The sequence below is a fragment of the Lutra lutra genome, chromosome 4 (assembly GCF_902655055.1).
Source record: "Lutra lutra chromosome 4, mLutLut1.2, whole genome shotgun sequence".
NCBI classification, from domain to species: domain Eukaryota; kingdom Metazoa; phylum Chordata; class Mammalia; order Carnivora; family Mustelidae; genus Lutra; species Lutra lutra.
The window spans coordinates 162,369,442-162,387,512 of NC_062281.1; the positions used below are offsets into that span (position 1 = coordinate 162,369,442).

General features: G+C 39.9%; 1 protein-coding gene across 2 annotated transcripts in view; it reads left to right on the forward strand.

Moving 5' to 3' along the window:
* ZSWIM5 (zinc finger SWIM-type containing 5) overlaps positions 1–18,071 on the forward strand; it is a 224,171-nt gene that overhangs the window by 158,825 nt on the left and 47,275 nt on the right. For both annotated transcript variants that reach the window (XM_047724649.1, XM_047724650.1), the window contains exons 3-4: positions 4,366–4,514; positions 5,734–5,884. In XM_047724649.1, coding sequence (XP_047580605.1) covers positions 4,366–4,514; positions 5,734–5,884 — 300 coding nt within the window. The remainder of the gene's footprint in view (positions 1–4,365; positions 4,515–5,733; positions 5,885–18,071) is intronic.

Here is an 18,071-nt window from a genome sequence, read left to right on the forward strand (position 1 = left end):
CTCCCTTCTATTCCGGTCTCCACGCAGTTATCTAGAGTAACTTTTCTATAACTACAGATTTTGTCATGGATAAAGTCCAGATTTCATATGGCCTATAAAACCTGTATCATCTGGCTTTTGCTTACATTTTCATGTGATTTTCCCTCTGGAAAATTTCCAGAGGGAAAATCACATGAAATATCTTGGAAAAAATATCTTAGAAAATCCTCCTTGGGGCCTCTTGCCAATTCATGCTCTCCCAGATGACTTTATTTCCTTCAACAGTCACACCAACTCCTTATAGTAGTGTTACCTGGATGCCTCAAATATTGACTTTCCCCTTTTTTTGCTGCAACCAACCATTTTGGCAGCCCTCTTTCTCATCTCCTGGATTCATTATAGATCAGCAAACATTTACATGGTTTACCTTCCTTTTTTGCCTATCAAATAAGTGAACCCTTCTAAAGTTCTAGTTGAAATTTTAATGTTAGTAACTCCCAAGGCTTTGCCTTATCTAAACCCTTCTCAGCAGTTTTCTATGGTTCGTATACTGTGTATTTATAAACTGTGCCTTATATAAACTGCCACTACCACCACCTGGGCCCAAAAGATTCTCCAGTTTTCTCCATACCCCTTTGAACTTTTGTGGGGGGTTGTCACTCCCACTTCCAGCCAGTTAATTAAGGCCATTTCCCCTGGGAGATTGGGTCCTGTTCCTGCTTTTTTACATCCTAATCGAACCACCCAAGAGTCAGAATTGGTATTCAAACCGTCTCTACTTGTTTTTGGAGCACCATTTCTGTTCTTCCCTCATCCTCATCCTTGGCAACACGGGACTCAAAGGCCCAGTCCTTGGTTTATACCTAATATACCTCATTTTATGTCTGTTCTGTCTTTATTGAACTACTGAAAACTAGAATCATTAGAGGTGAGACTATAATCTGCATTTTTAACACAAATCCCAGATGATTAATCTATGTATTAACATTTGAGAATCACTGTACTGGTGAGAACTCTATCATCTTCACTAAGCGGAAAATGCCTAATCTTATATTCTATATAGTGGAATAGGCCAAGAAAGGATTTAACTATCTTCATACACACCATCCAACTTTATGTTCCAGGGCCTGAAACCAGCTTGTGGCTCTCCATGCTCAGGCCTTTGAGGCTAGAGGCTAAAGTTCAGTGTTGTAGTGAAAAAACAGACTTTGAAGAGAGGCCAGCATATAGATACTGGCTCATATTATATTTGTTATATTACTTATATTACATATGTTATATGTATGTATATGTATATCATATATATGTTATACTTATATTACATATTATTATATATGTTATATTACTTACCTATATAAGCTTTAGTTTTTTTTCATTTTAAAATTAGAATAATAATACTACCTTTTGGAGTTATAAAATTTCATTGGAATTTACTTACCAAATAATCATTGAGCACCTGCTGTGTGCCAAGTATTATTCTACAGGTTGCGAATATACCAGCAAATAAAACCAGTTATGCCCTCAAGGAGAGTATGTTCTAGTGAGGATATATGTAAAAAGTTCTTAGACTCTGGTATACAGGAAGCACTAAAAATATGGCTCTTATAAACCAATATTTAAGAATAAGGAGTATACTTGTTCTGCTTTGCCCCTTTAGGGATACAAAAGAAGTATAGGATATATTATTTGCCCACCTGGAGCTTAAATCTGGACGGTCAGTGAGACATGTATTTGTTTATTCTATAAATGCTAACTCAGTGCTGTAATAAGCCAGGCACTGTGAGGTACAAAACTTAATACTTACTCTTTAAAAACTTCAATTTGGGGAATATATGAGAAATGCACAATTCTGATGTAGAATAAAATGCAACAGGTCTTTAAGAAAAGTAATAATAAATAAGAGTATTACTCCTTTTATATGTATTTTGAGCATAAAATGGACATACTTTTGACAGGTGGCAATGGGTTATATAGCTAATTTAGTGAGGGGGTAAAAAGAGCCTCTCCTAAAGGGGAACCCTCCTACACTGTTGGTGGGAATGCAAGCTGGTGCAACCACTCTGGAAAACAGCATGGAGGTTCCTCAAAATGTTGAAAATAGAACTACCCTATGACCCAGCAATTGCACTGCTGGGTATTTACCCTAAAGATACAAACGTAGTGATCCGAAGGGGCACGTGCACCCGAATGTTTATAGCAGCAATGTCTACAATAGCCAAACTATGGAAAGAACCTAGATGTCCATCAACAGACAAATGGATAAAGAAGATGTGGTATATATACACAATGGAATACTATGCAGCCATCAAAAGAAATGAAATCTTGCCATTTGCGACGACGTGGATGGAACTAGAGGGTATCATGCTTAGCAAAATAAGTCAATCGGAGAAAGACAACTATCATATGATCTCCCTGATATGAGGGAGAGGAGATGCAACATGGGGGGTTGAGGGGGTAGGAGAAGAATAAATGAAACAAGATGGGATTGGGAGGGAGACAAACCATAAGTGACTCTTAATCTCACAAAACAAACTGAGGGTTGATGCGGGGAGGGGGGTTGGGAGAGGGGAGGTGGGGTTATGGATATTGGGGAGGGTATGTGCTATGGTGAGTGCTGTGAAGTGTGTAAACCTGGCGATTCGCAGACCTGTACCCCTGGGGATAAAAATATATGTTTATTAAAAAAAAAAAAAAATTTAAAAATTTTTAAAAAGCAAAAAAAAAAAAAAAAGAGCCTCTCCTGCCAAGTGAACTAAGCAGTGCATGAAGCATGCCAGTGTTGGCCTTTCTGTATACTTATTTCGTGGTTTCCATTGCTCATTGCAGCCCTGACTCTAGAGCCCAGGCAATACTGACAATAAGAAGTATCATTTGTTTGGCCGAAGAATGGGTTGCAGGAGAGGGAGGGAAAAAAAGGAAAAAGCAGAAGTGAAGTCATAAGGAAATGTGGTTGATTTCTGAGAACACTAAGTTCTTAGCTGAAACATAGCATAAATGTAGGGTAGACAAGACTATAAATAAAAGATAAGGCCTGAGCTTGGAGAACCTTGAATACCAAGCTAAGGCATATGGACTTAATTTAATAAAAATGGTGCATCACTGAAGAAGTTCTAATCAGAACTATCTAGAACAATACATTCGAAGAAAAGTAGTATATGGTAGATAAGCATAAACCTGACAGTCATATGTATTAATCAGTACTTGTAGAATAACAGAATGTGTGAACCCTCCTGATTTCTTGGAGAAAAAGATAGATGCACTACAAAAGCTTAGCCAAAGAGCAGCTTTTCTGGGTAGACCTGAATTTCATTTAATCAGGGCTTTGATACAGGAAGACAAGAGAAAATGACTGACTGACTGATGAAACATGACATGAATTTCTTATTTTTTTTCTCCTGAGAATATTTATTTATTTTTATTTTATTAACATATCATATATTACATGCTTCAGGGGTATAGGTCTGTGAATCATCACTCTTACACAATTCACAGCACTCACCATAGCATATACCCTCCCCAATGTCCATCACCCAGCCACTCCATCCTTATCCCCCACCAGAAACCTTCAGTTTGTTTCCTGAGATTAAGAGTCTCTTATGGTTTCATGACATGAATTTCTAATCTAGTGCATGGCCACACCTGGAGAGCGTTTGATTTATAGCCTTTTAACACTTGGAGGCAGGTTTCTAAAAACTTAACACAGGACTCTGAGAAAGTGAGAGAAGATTCAGTTTTCATTCCATAAATATTCCCTAGGTGCCTGTCACATTACCAGCACAGTGCTGTGGCTGATTCAGCTGTGAGTAATCAGCTAACAGGGCATGAGGGGAGAGAGGTGTGTAAATAACCAAAACTGTTTGAAGGTGGTGCGGTGAGTCCAGATATGAAAGATATTTTGAGTATAAGTTTATAAATTTTTCACCTTGCATGCAACTCTGACTTTGCCTTAAGGGGCAAGTTTCTAGAGATTGAGAAGTGTTGACTCTGCTGAGAAGCTACAATTGCATAATGACACAGAATTTTGTAACCTGTACTTTAAGGTTTATTTGAATGTCATAGGAAGGCAAATTGAAGGGAAAAAAATAAATGTCACACTCCTAGGGAAAAAATAAATCACTTTTTCGTGTTTGTGCATTTCCTTCTGGGATTCTCCCCCCGCCCCGGAATGGTATTTATAGACCTTGGAAGGAGATAAGACTGAGACATAAGTGAATATGAAACTAGCATTAGCCCTCTTACATTTATTTAGGACCACACAGTTGACAAAGCCCCCAAATATGGCAGAATAAGCCATCCATTTTTTAATATACTCACAAAGTACCCCTTCTGCCAAATGTGTAGCATATGAATTCAGGGGACTCATTTCACCATTGCCATCCCTCACAGGTGCCCCTGACCCCACAGCTGGGGCCAGCATCGATGATGAGAACTGCTGGCATTTGGATGAGGAACAGGTCAAAGAACAAGTGAAACTCTTCCTCTCCCAGGGTGGTTACTATGGCTCTGGGAAGCAACTCAACTCAATGTTTGCCAAGGTAAGATATGAAGGGTATTTTTTTTTTAAGTAAACTGGGCTCATCACACTTCTGGCTTCATGCGTTAGATCTAGCTCACTTGACCTATCTGTACCGAATCCTTGAAAACTAATGGGAGGGCTGATCAGAGCAGGTGGCATCCAGGGATCCTTACTGCCTCTCTCTGGTAGTCCTCTTCCTTGTGCTCCATTCTAAATCAATTAACATTGCTGGGGGTTTTCGTCAGGAAGATACCATCCCTCTGCTTGGAACCCAAGGCTGCCAGATGAAGCCTTGAAGAGATGTAGTACTTTAGAACTCTGGGGTCTCACAGCAGGTTTTCTTTCTTTTTTTCTTAACGCCTTTAGTGACAGATGATTTACCCATTTAAAGTGTGCATTTCAGTGGTTTTTAATTTTTCACAGATATGTGTACCCGTCACCATAGTCAATTTTAGACCATTTTCATCACCCTAAAAAGAAACCCCATACCCTTTACCTGTCACTTCCCTTATTCCTCACTCCCCCTCCTCCAGCCCTAAGCAATCACTAATCTACTTTCTGTCTCTATAGATTTCCCTATTCTGGGCTTTCCTAGGAGTAGAATAATATAGTATATAATCTTTTGTGACTGTCTTCTTTCATTTAACTAGTATTTTCAAGGATCACCCATGTTGTGCATGTATCCATACTTAATTCCTTTTTATGGTTGACTAATACTCCGTTATATGACTAGACCACTTTTGTTTATCCATTCTCTGTTAGTGGATATTTGGATTATTTCCACCTTTTGGTTATTATGTATAATGCTTTTATAAACATTCTCATACAAGTTTCTGTGTGGACAAGTGTTTTCATTCTCTCTACGATAGGAACTGATAGGTCATGTAATTCTACATTTAATCATTTGAGGAACTACTATACTGATTTCTAAAGTGGCTGCATCATTTTACATTCCCACCAACAGTGTGTCAGAGGTCTGATTTCTCTATATCCTCACCAACACCTGTTGTTATCTGACTTTTTGATTCTAGCCATCCTAGTGGATGTGAAGTGGTATCTCATTGTGCATAGCAGGCTTTCTTGATATATGCAGAGAACTTGCTTATAGAACAAGAAACCTTCTTTTTGGCTCTTTGGGTGTGTTATGCTTAGATACTTCATCTTCTCCTCCCCTTCCTTCTCCTCCTGCTTTTTTATGATGTGCAGTCACCAACCCCTGGCCCCTCCTTATGTGTCAGGTTCGAGAGATGCTGCGGATGAGGGATTCCAATGGAGCCAGGATGCTGACGCTGATAACTGAGCAGTTTATGGCTGACCCACGACTCACACTCTGGAGGCAGCAAGGAACAAGCATGACAGATAAATGCAGGCAACTCTGGGATGAGTTAGGTAAGTCCCCGTATCTCAGAGAAGTGCTCTGTCTGTCCTTCCAGTCTGCCCCCTGCAGAAGTGTTAGTGAACGCTTGCCGTCAGTCATTATGAGAATGGTCTTGCTAAATGAACTTTAGCCTAGCTATGAAAGATGTAGGCTCTACGCAGGCCACCCAGAGTATTCTAAGCTCATTTGTGTTGCTTCCACAACATTGTACTTTGCTATTGACATCAGTATTCTGTTCCAGATATTACCTCACAGAAGCCTTTGCTGAGGGAAAATGTCTTCCCTTGGCTTCTTCTGCCTGGCACTAACCTGGCTCTCCATATACTTATCAACCTTACTTTTCTTGCTTTCCCTGGGTTTGCTCTTCTGTATCACTACTAGACACACCTCTTAGACATAGAGCAGCCTTGGACTTCTTCTTCCTCTATACCCCCCCACTGAGACCTTTTTTTTTAATGTCATGGCTCCAAAGCTTACCTCTCTGTTGATCTCAGCCTCATCTTCTTTTCCATTAATCTGAGTTCCAGTCCTGTATCAGCATTGCACTATAACCATTTCCACTGAAAAATCCCCTAATCACCTCAAGTTTGAGAAATCCAAAAATGAATTCAGACCTTCAACCAAAACATGTTCCCATAACTCTGGCAGTGGCACCACCATTCCTCACTCTACCAAACCGTCAGGCACTCATTTTTCTTTCATTTCCAACATTCAGTCACCAACTTTATTTGATGCCTTGACCTTTAAAATGCAATTCAGTGTCCACTCATACTTTTTAATTTCCTATCACCACTGCTCTGGTTGAGGGCATTGGGTACTTCTAGATTAAATTAGACCTGTGGCCTTCCGAATGGCCTCTCTGTTCTAGATTCTCCTCATCAAGGCCATCGTCTTTGGTCATCATTTCTCTGTATCATTCCAATGCTCCAAGGACAGTTTTGCAGCACTAATACTCAGCTTCTCTTCTTATTTTCAGAATCTTCCATACCCTGAATCCAATCATAGCCCCACTTTCAGTTATACTGGAAAACTTCTGTGTAACGTGTTCTAAAATTTCTAATATAGCTCCTCCATAGTCCCTCCATGCCAGAAAGCAACAACAAACTTTCCACTCATACAGAGTAATACAACAGAAAGCTGCAGGTTAGGAGTTCAGTGAGTTCTTCTGGACTAAAGCCCCAGGAGCATATATTTCATAGCCTCAGAGCTAAAAAGCCTTGCAGAGTGAGGCTTCATGACTCTGCAACTATACTCATTTACTTTGGGGTTTTGTTTTGGGTGCTGAGGCTTTTTGATCTCACCTGTGGCACTAATGGCTTTGGAGCTCTCATTACTATGAAGAACTACATTTTTGAGTTTTATGTGTCAGACTCTGTGTTATAGATTATACTCACATTTTTTCACTTAATTCTTATAACAACCCTATAAAGTTATTGTGTGTTTACTGCAAAGAAACAGAGACAGCTCTGGTTACTTCTGGATACAGAATAAAATTATAGAAAACTGTTTCTGCCATGACATAACCACATTTTCTGAAGTATAGGAATGTTGCACTATTGGTCTAAATCTACTGGTTCAAACTGTTGAGACCAGGGTCACATGATACAATACATGGCAACTTGGGGACTACTTCTAGACTCTTTACTCAGACAGGATTGTAGTCACGGACTCCCTTCCAAGGTAAGATTTTGGCACCTTCATATTTTTAGATGAGAAAACTGAGCTCAGAAAAGTTAAGGGTTTTATTCAGGATCACACATGGTGGTTCTACCCATGGAACAGCAATATGTTTGACTCCAAATCAAGCATCCCTCTGCGACACCTCCCTCAATTCTATCTTGTTATGTACTTTTTTCCTCCACAGTGCATGCTTTTAAATTTAAAATCAGCCTTCCTCAGTGAGTCAGTTTCATCTGAGGCCTGAATCTCATGGAGTAATTTCTATCATACTCATGGGATTATGCTGTGGACCTAGGCTTGGCCTTTGAGGCAAAGGTATGTGAAAAGAAGTTAACACAGCTGACTGCCAGTACTTTTAAAGCATTTGTCTTATACTTAGTTTCATTATGAAAAGCTCTTGCTTCTGACATTTTTGTATCTGAGAAATTGCTATTTCAGTCTTCCAGGAAACCCTCAGCATTCTGCAAAGACAGTGGTTCTCAAACTTCTCAAAATCACCGAGAGTACTTATTTAAACTTGTTGCTGGGCCCTGTCCCCAGAGTTTCTAATCCAGTAGGTTGGAGTAGGGCCTGATAATTTGCATTTCTAACAAATGTCTAAAGAATGATGTTACATCTGTTCCAGAGGCCACAATTTGAGAACCGCTATACTAAGAGAAACCTTATTAGGTCGGACACTAGAGTATGGTGCATGCTTCCCCTTACTACTGTGAGGGCTCCTTACTGTTCACCAGGCCTGCTCACTTGGAAGGGCCTGGGGAGGGTTTATAGGAATTCAGAGGAGTGGACTCACTGCTTTCAGATCCTGAACCAGAGAAAACAGAAGCGGTCAGACATGAAGTTTTCTCATCTCCCCGTATCTACACACATATGCTTTGCTTTATATTCTGTTCAAATCTATAAGTATCTCTGCTCCTGTAACAGGGCAGTTCTTACATATTTGTTCTGGGTCCTATACTATCTCCTTTTCTCAAGAACTTTGCTTCTGCAGTTACCTCCTTTCTCTGGCCTTATTAGTTTTTCCCTCTCTACTGGACCAATCCCATCAGCTACAATGGACTAATATTGTCCATCTCAAAAAAAAGTGCCTTTGATATTCCCATCCCCCTCCAATTATTACTGCATTTCTCTTCCCTTCAAAGCAATATTTCTTTATTTTTAGGTTTTTTATTTAAATTTTATTTAGATTTATTTATATTTATATTTACATTATAGATATAAAAATTATAATTTATTTAAAATTATTACATTTTATTAAAAAATTTTTAATTTATTGAAATTTAAACCCGTTGGTTAACATACAGTATAATATTAGTTTCAGATGTGCAATATAGTGATTCAGCACTTCCATACAGCTCCTGGCACGCATCACAACAAGTGCACTCCTTAAACCCTATCACCTATTTAATCCTTCCCCCCACCCACCTCCATTCTGTTAACCATCAGTTTGTTCTCTATAGTAAAGAGTCTGTTACTTGGTTTGCCTCTGTCTCTTTTTCTCCCCTAGCTTGTTTGTTTTGTTTCTTAAATTCCACATCTGAGTGAACTTATATGGTATTTGTCTTTCTTGACTTCTTTCACTAAACATTACACTCTCTAGCTCCATCCATGTCATTGCAAATGGCAAGGTTTCATTCTTTTTTGTGGCTGAGTACTATTCTGTTGTATATATATGCCACATCTTCTTTGTTCCTTTCATCAGTCAATGGACATTTGGGTTCTTTCCATAGTTTGGCTATTATTGATAATCCTGCTGTAAGCATTGGGGCGCATGGCTCCCATTGAATTAGTATTCTTGTATTCTTTGGGTAAATACCTAGTAGTATAATTACTGGATTATAGGGTAGTTCTATTTTTTTTATATTCTTTTTTTTTTTAAGATTTTTTAATTTATTTATGTGACAGACAGAGAGATCACAAGTAGGCAGAGAGGCAGGCATGGCGGGGGGAACAGACTCCCTGCTGAGCAGAGAGCCCGATGCGGGGCTCGATCCCAGGACCCTGGGATCATGACCTGAGCCGAAGGCAGAGGCTTAACCCACTGAGCCACCCAGGCACCCCAGGTAGTTCTATTTTTAACTTTTTGAGGAACCTCCATACTGTTTTCCATAGTGGCTACACCAGTTTGCATTGCTACTAACAGTGTAAGAGGGTTCTCTTTTCTCTGCATCTCACCAACGAATCTTGTTTCTTGGATTTTTGATTTAAGCCATTCTGACAGGTGTGAGATACCTCATTTTAGTTTTGATTTGCATTTCCCTGATAATGAGTAATGTGGGACAGCTTTTCATATGTCTTTTGGCCCTCTGTATGTCTGCTTTGGAAAACGTCTATTCATGTCTTCTGCCCATTTTTTAACTGGATTATTCAGATGTTGGGTGTTGAGTTTTATAAGTTCTTTATATATCTTGGATACTAATACTTTATCAGATGTCATTTGCAAATATGTTCTCCCATTCTGTAGGTTGCTTTTTTTTTTTTTTTAAAGATTTTATTTATTTCTTTGACAGAGATCACAAGTAGGCAGAGAGGCAGGCAGAGAGAGAGAGAGAGGAGGAAGCAGGCTCTCTGTGGAACAGAGAGCCCGATGTGGGGTTCGATCCCAGGACCCTGAGATCGTAACCTGAGCCGAAGGCAGAGGCTTTAACCCCCTGAGCCACCCAGGCGCCCCTGTAGGTTGCTTTTTAATATTGTTGATTGTGATCGCTTCTTGGCCTTTTGGCTAAGATCAAGTGTAATTTTGTTGATTGTGGGGCGCCTGGGTGGCTCAGTGGGTTGGGGCCTCTGCCTTGGCTCGGGTCATGGTCCCAGGGTCCTGGGATCGAGCCCCGCGTCCGGCTCTCTGCTTGGCGGGGAGCCTGCTTCCTCCTCTCTCTCTCTGCCTGCCTCTCTGCCTACTTGTGATCTCTATCTGTCAAATAAATAAATTTAAAAAAAAATCTTAAAAATTGTTGGTTGTTTGCTTTACTATGCAGAAGTCAGAGCAATATTTCTTTGAAAAATTTGTCTATAGTCACCTTTTCCCCTTTGTTCACCTCCATTATATTTTGAGTCCACTATAATTGAGCTTCCATTGCTCATTTCTGCCACTTTATTGAAGTTGCTCTTGTCAAAATCACCAGTGATTTCAGTATTGTTAAATACAATGGTTACTTCTCTGTTGTTATCTCATTTGACCTCTTAGCAATTTTCAATACAATTGACAATGCCCTTCTTGACACTTACTCTCTTGGCCCCATAACCCCATCTTACTGTTTTTCCTCCTGTATTCCCGGTTGCTTTTTCTCAGTCTGTTTTGCAGGCTCTTCTGCCTTTCTGCAACCCTTTTGAATACTGAGTACTCCATAGCACCCACTGCCCTGTCTACATTCTCTACCTAAGTGATCATATTCAGTCCCATGGTTTTGTTTTGTTTTTAAGATTTATTTATTTGAGCGGGGGTTGGGGGGCGGGGCAGAGGGAATCTTCAAGCAGACTCCCCACTGAGCACAGAGTCTAATGAGAGTCCAATGATCCCACCACCCATGAGGTCATGACCTGAGCCGAAACCAAGAGTCAGACACCCAACTGACTGAGCCACTCAGGTGCCCCTAGGTGCCATGGTTTTAAATAGCATCTAGATATAGGTAAGTCACAAATTTATATCTCTAGCCCTGACCTTCCTTCTGAGCTCTAGGCTCAGTTCCCACCTACCTACCACTTCTAAGAAACATCTCAAATTTAATAAGACCATTATTGAACTCTTAATTTTCCTGCCAGAGTCTGATTTTTCCCTTGTTGTCCCCATCTCGGTATCAACACCAAGATGTATCTAATGGCTCAAGAAGAAAATCTAAGAGTCATACTTGGTTCCATCTTCTACCATCTATAGCCAACCCAAGACCTGCTGATGCCCAAAGTTGGAAGACTAAATGAGATAATGTATATAAAATATTGAACATAATGCCTGGCCCATTAAAAAAATAATTTGTAGCTATTATTTTACTATTGTATTTACTATATAATAATTATATGTGATTTTTAAATTTCCATGCTAGCTAACCTTTGGTTAGAGTTTTTGATACTTTTTTTTTTTTAAAGATTTTATTTATTTATTTGAGAGAGCGAGATCACAAGTAGACAGAGAGGCAGGCAGAGAGAGAGAGATAGAGAGAGGGAAGCAGGCTCCCTGCTGAGCAGAGAGCCCGATGCGGGACTCGATCCCAGGACCCTGAGATCATGACCTGAGCCGAAGGCAGTGGCTTAACCCACTGAGCCACCCAGGCGCCCCGAGTTTTTGATACTTTTTTTAAGTTGCTGGAAAATATGCTTTTGGATACTGGTAACAGTCCCACAAATGCTATTATATGCAAGCATCTGCAGAATTTTTTGCTTTGGCTCTTTCTTAGAGATGTGATCGTCTCTGAATGTTTTTAAAACAAATTCTTAAGGACTTAATTAGACCAAAAACTTCTTTTTAACTTTCCAGGGAAGATACATGTACTCACTTTCTAGGGATCCCCTTTTTAATATCTAAATGCCTAGGAAACAGGAACTCTTTGATGACTTGAATGGGCACCCTGTTTCTTTACCTCTTGAGCCTCTCTCAACTCACCTGATCCATTTTCCATTCCTATGACCTATTGATCTTTGCCATTTATAATGTCCTTAGAGTCCCTTAGTTGCTAAGTTTAATGGCTTTTTTGGGTTTCTTGGGTTAAATGTGAAAAATCTTTGACTTCACTATAAATGAAAAACACTTTGTAAACTGTAAAGTAGATGTGTGTTACTAATATTGATATTCTACTGCATTAGACATTGCTAATTGGCTTGTGTGTCACTGATTTCTCCTGGTTTTTTCTCTTTTCTCTTTCTCTTTCGCTTATTCCTCCTTCTCCTCTGCTCATGACTTAAATGTTTCCTCAATTCTGTTTTGAGCACTCCTCTCATCCTAAATGATCACATCTTCTTCATCTTTATTCCTTGGTAGGTGGGGCCATATCACTCCTTACCTCAGTTTTAGAAGAACCAGCAAATAGTGTAACACAGATACCATTAGGGAGCTACAGTGTAAAGAAAAAATTCTTTCTCGTTATATTTATACAGGCCTTTAGGATTCTTAAATCCTAAAAGTAGAGAGGGGCACGTGGGTGGCTCAGTCGGTTAAGCATCTGTCTTTAGCTCAGGTCATTATCCTGGGGTCCTGGGATTGAGCCACACATCTGGCTCCCTGTTCATTGGGGAGCCTGCTTCTCCCTCTACTGCTCCCCCTGCTTGTACTCTCTCTCTTTCAAATAAATAAATAAAATCTTTGGAAAAGAAAAAGTAGGGATAGTAACTCTTTTATGACTTGAATATTTGTGCATCTTTCTTAATGCACACTGTTCCAAATTTTTTACCTGCTGCACTTACATATTAAGGATTTCCTGTCGCCTGGTGTTCATAAAGGACTCTGTAATTGGTAGGAGCTCACAGTCCCTGGGGAAGGAAAAAACATCCAATAGACTAAATATCCAAAGGGACTAAAATGACTCCAGAGAGCATCTTTGCCTTAGCTTATATCCTTCCCCTTGTTTGGGATACACCCTTCCTCCATCTCTGTGCCCAAAAAACTCCTATTTATCACTTATTCATCCATAAAAATTAAGTAATACATGTATACAGATTAAAATGTCAAATACTGCTACAAACTTTAAAATAAAAAACAGTATTCCCTTGCCCCATTCCTTCACATTGCCATTTACCACTTCATACAGTTTTAAATGCAATTTTAAATCCTTTAGGTGTTTTTTCTAATATGCCTTCATATTTCAGAATAACTATTCTTTCTTGATTTTTACATTCTAGATATTATCTTTTATCTTCCTACAGTGAAACCTCTCTAAGGATCAGACCCTTAGTATTCTTTCCCAGATAGGGCTTCTTTTTCTTTTAAATATGGATAGGCTGAGAATTTTGCGAATATTTAAGTTCTGCTTCATTTTAAACAATCCCATCTTTAAATTATTTCTCTCTTCTCACATTTTACTGTAAGTAGTCAAGAGGAACCAAGCTACTCTTTCAATACTTCACTTAGATATTTCCTCAGCTAATTTCATCACTCGAAAGTTCTACCTTCCACAAAATAGCCAAGTGCTTTGCCCCTATATAACAAGGGGCACCTTTCCTACAGTTTCCACTAACATGTTCCACATTTCCATCTGAGACCTCATCAGAATGGCCTTTACATTCCATATTCCTACCAACACTCTGTTCAGGATTACTAAGGAGGTTAAAACTTTACAAGTCTCCTCTTCTTTCTGAGCCCTCACCAAAATCATCTTTAAAGGTCTGTTCATAGCGGCATAGGCTTTTTTAGCATGCAACTCAAAATCCTTTCAGCTTTTAGCCAGTTCCAAAACTGCTTTCACACTTTCACATATTTGTTACAGTAGCACCCCACTTCTTGTACTAGTTTCTGTCTTGGTCTGTTTGGGGTGCTACAACAGAATACCCACCAGGTGACTTACAAGCGAAAGAAATTTCTCAGGGTTCTAGAGGCTGAAAAGTCCAAGACAAGTGACCAGTAGATTTGGTATCAAGCGAGGACCCACTTCCAGGCTTATAGGGAGCCATCTTTTCACTGTATCTTCCCACAGCAGAAAGAACAAGGGTTCTCATGAGAGATCTTATTCTCGTTGAGTCTATAGCTCCCAATTCGTAAACACATACATACATATATACATACCATGAACCTTTCCCTCATTCTCTCAAATAATGATACTATGATTTGAGGTTAGATCAAAATTAAATGTTTACATTATTATCACTAAATAAATATTGCACAGTCATGTAGTATACTAATTCTACATTTACTTTCTTATACAACTTTTCTTCCCCTTCAGGAATTAATACTTTCATTTGTTTTTTGTTTGATTTTTAGGGCGGTTGCAGATTTTTCTGTTGTGATCATTAATTTACACCCAAATTGTCTAGCAGTAATTTAAAATCTTCATGTAATATATTTGGTCACAACAAATAATCTGTCAATTTTATTATCTTTTTAGAGACATTTCTTCTGAAACCATCTATTTTTCAATCCCTGGTTTAGATTGTTTCCTTTCTAAACCTGCTGCAGAGTAGTCAGGTACATACTGCCCTTCACTATCATTCTAGGACTTCTCTTTTTCTTTCTCCAGTGTGTACACCCTATTTTCTGAATGCAACATCTTCCTCTCTGTGAATTTACTTTCTTGCCTTGGTCGAGTACACTTTCCAGTAGCTTCCTCAGATAGGAATTTTCCATAGTTGATAAATTTTGCATTGCTGAATGTCTGGATTTTACCCTCATTTTGATTGATACTTTGATTGGTATATATTCTAGGTTGGAAATCATGTCCTTTTCCCTTAGAACTTTGAAGATGTTTCTCCAATGTCCTGCATCTTCCACTTGCCATTGTGAAGTACCAGGTCATTCTGGCTCAGAAGAATGTCTTATCTTTTCTTGGCAGAACCATATGTTTTATCTTTGTCATCATTAATCTGAAATTTCACACTGATATCACTTACTGTTGGTCTTCTAAATTTTTTTCAAATCTAATCTGCTTGAAGGAGTTAAGATGGAAGAGTGGTAGGGGGACCTTGGGCTTGCCTTGTCCCTGGAACATAGCTAGATCAACATCAAATCATTTTGAACAACTAGGAAATTTATCTGAGGATTAAGAAGACAGTCTGCACAATTGCGAGGTTTGGAGACTTGAATTGAGGGAGAGAAAAGCCACAGTGCTGTGGTGGGGAAGGAGACTTTTCAGGGAAAGAGGCTGTGAGCGGGAAAGAGACCAATGAGTTGGGTTACTGCAAGACAGCAAGATGTTGTGGTGTGGGGATCCCTGGGGTTTCATTGGGAAATGATGTTCCCCTTCCTGAAGTACATTTGGAAAAGGGTATATCGCCTCTCTAAAGACAAAAGACCTGCCGGGCATGATGGACCAGCCATTCAACAGCAGGGGACAGAGGTGGGCGCAGAGGGCAGATAACCTGGTTGTAGCTTTTGGCAGTGCTTCACAGTAGACTCCAGGCATCTGCACAGCTGTGGGACTGCTTTTCTGGGAGAGAACAGTGCTGGCCACAGCACTGTGAGGCTCTCCTCTGAGGGAGGGGAGTGCTCCGCACTTTGCCGAGTCCTTTAAGGTCTGAAGTTTTGAATGCCGGCCTCCAGCGAGAGATGAAACACAAGAGAACCGTGCTGCTGGGAGTTCCTTTTCTTTCTTTCTTTTTTTTTTCTTTTAATTTTTATTTATTTTTTAAAATTTATTTTCAGTGTTTTAGAATTCATTGTTTATGCACCATACCCAGTGCTCCATGCAATACATGCCCTCCATAATACCCACAACCAGGCTTATCCAACCTCCCACTCCCTGCCCCTCCAAAACCCTCAGATTGTTTTTCAGAGTCCATAGTCTCTCAGGGTTCATCTCTCCCTCCACTTTCCCCCAACCCCCTTCTCCTCTCCATCTCCCCATGTCCTCTGTATTATTTCTTATGCTCCACAAATAAGTGAAACCATTTGATAATTGACTCTCTCTGCTTGACTTATTTCACTCAGCATAATCTCTTCCAGTCCCATCCATGTTGATACAAAAGTGGGATATTCATCCTTTCTGATGGAGGCATAAAGAAAAACAAAACTGGGGGCATCACGTTGCCAGATTTCAAGCTTTACTACAAAGGTCTTTACTACAAAGACAGCATGGTACTGGCATAAAAACAGACACATAGGGGCACCTGGCTGGCTCAGTGAGTTAAAGCCTCTGCCTTCAGCTCAGGTCATGATCCCAGGGTCTAGGGATCGAGTCCCTCATCCGACTCTTTGCTAAGCGGGGAGCCTGCTTCCCCCTCTCTCTCTGCCTGCCTCTCTGCCTACTTGTGATCTCTGTCTGTCAAATGAATAAATAAAAAAATAAATAAATAAATAAATAAATAAACCAGACACATAGACCAGACAAAGCAGGTGCTGGGAGTTCTAAGGGCCCCAGGCACAAACAAGTTGAGGGGAGGGATCTGACAAAAGCCTGGGATACAGGAGAGGAGATTGTTAGCTTTCCTTTGAGGGCCTCCTCAACTGTGGTGGCCTCAAGTTCACTCCCTGGGAGACAAGAGGGCAGGGTGACACCATCTCCCATCCTCACTGCCAGCCCTCTCTTACCAGCTCCATCAGACTTCAGAGGGAAACACAGGGCCCCCAGGGGAAGCTGGAGTTGCTGACACCAAACTCCTCCACCCTCTGCCTGGCATCTTTACTAGGACAGGTCTGACTGTGAGCCAGCACAGTGGGCCTCTCCCCCAGCAGACCAACACAGACCCCCTTCATGTACCAAGTCTATTGATCATAGAGTGCTCCAGAGTGTCAGCTTCAGTTCTGATAGAAATAGGACAAGGCCATTTATTTATTTATTTATCCTTTTGGAATCAGGTTTATGGTTTTTTGTTCATTTGTTGGTTGGTTGGTTTCTTTTTCTCATTTTTTGGATCAGGTTTTCTTTTCTCTTTCTTCTTCTTTTTTTTTTTTCTTTTCATTTCTTTTTCTTTTTTTTTTTTTTTTATAGAGAGGGGGAGGGAGGAAGTATAGAGGGGGAGGGAGAGAGAAAATCCTAAGCAGGTCCCATGCACAGCCCAACACTGAGGCTTGATCTCATGACCCTGAGAGCATAACTTGAGCCGAAATCAAGAACCCAATACTTAACCGACTGAGCCACTCAGGTACCCCTCCTTCTTTCTTTCTTTTTCTTTGGAATCAGGGTTATAGTTTTTGTTTATCTCTTTGTTTGCTTTTTTGTTCCTTTTCCTTTTCTCTTTTCTTGGATCACGCTTTTTTTTTTTTTTTCTTTTTTCAGGCTTTTCTTAAGAAACAAATTAAAGCATACCTAATTAAAGGTCCAGACACTCCCCACTGCAAGCAGGGAGGAACTCCATGGAGGACTGAGCTACGCGAAAGAGAACACAACAAAACAGCAGAGTGCACACAGCATACACCAGAAACACTTCCTGAAGTGCCAGGCCCCAGACAATGTGTGACCCCTTAATACTCTTACTCTTAATAAAGTATTACTCTCAGGAGCAAGAAACTTAACATGCTTTCATAATATACAAAAGACAGACACCTAGACATAATGACAAGAGGGAGGAATTCTCCCCAAAAGAAAGATCAAGAAGAAATCACAGCCAGGGATTTGCTCAAAATAGATATAAGCAATGTATCTGAATAAGAATTTAGAAAAACAGTCATGGAAATACTAGCTGGGCTTGAGAGAACCATAGAAAACACCAGAGAAACCCTTGCTTCAGAGATAAAAGACTTAAAAACTAATCAGGCCAAAATAAAAATTGGTATAACCGAGATGCAAAACCAACAAGATATAAAAGACAAAATTATGAAAAATAATGAAGCTGAAAAAAGGAGGGAAAGGAAACTATTAGAGGACAAATATAAATGTAGGGAATTCAGTGATTCCACAAAGCACAGTAATATCCGTACCATAGGAGTCCCAGAAGACAAAGAGC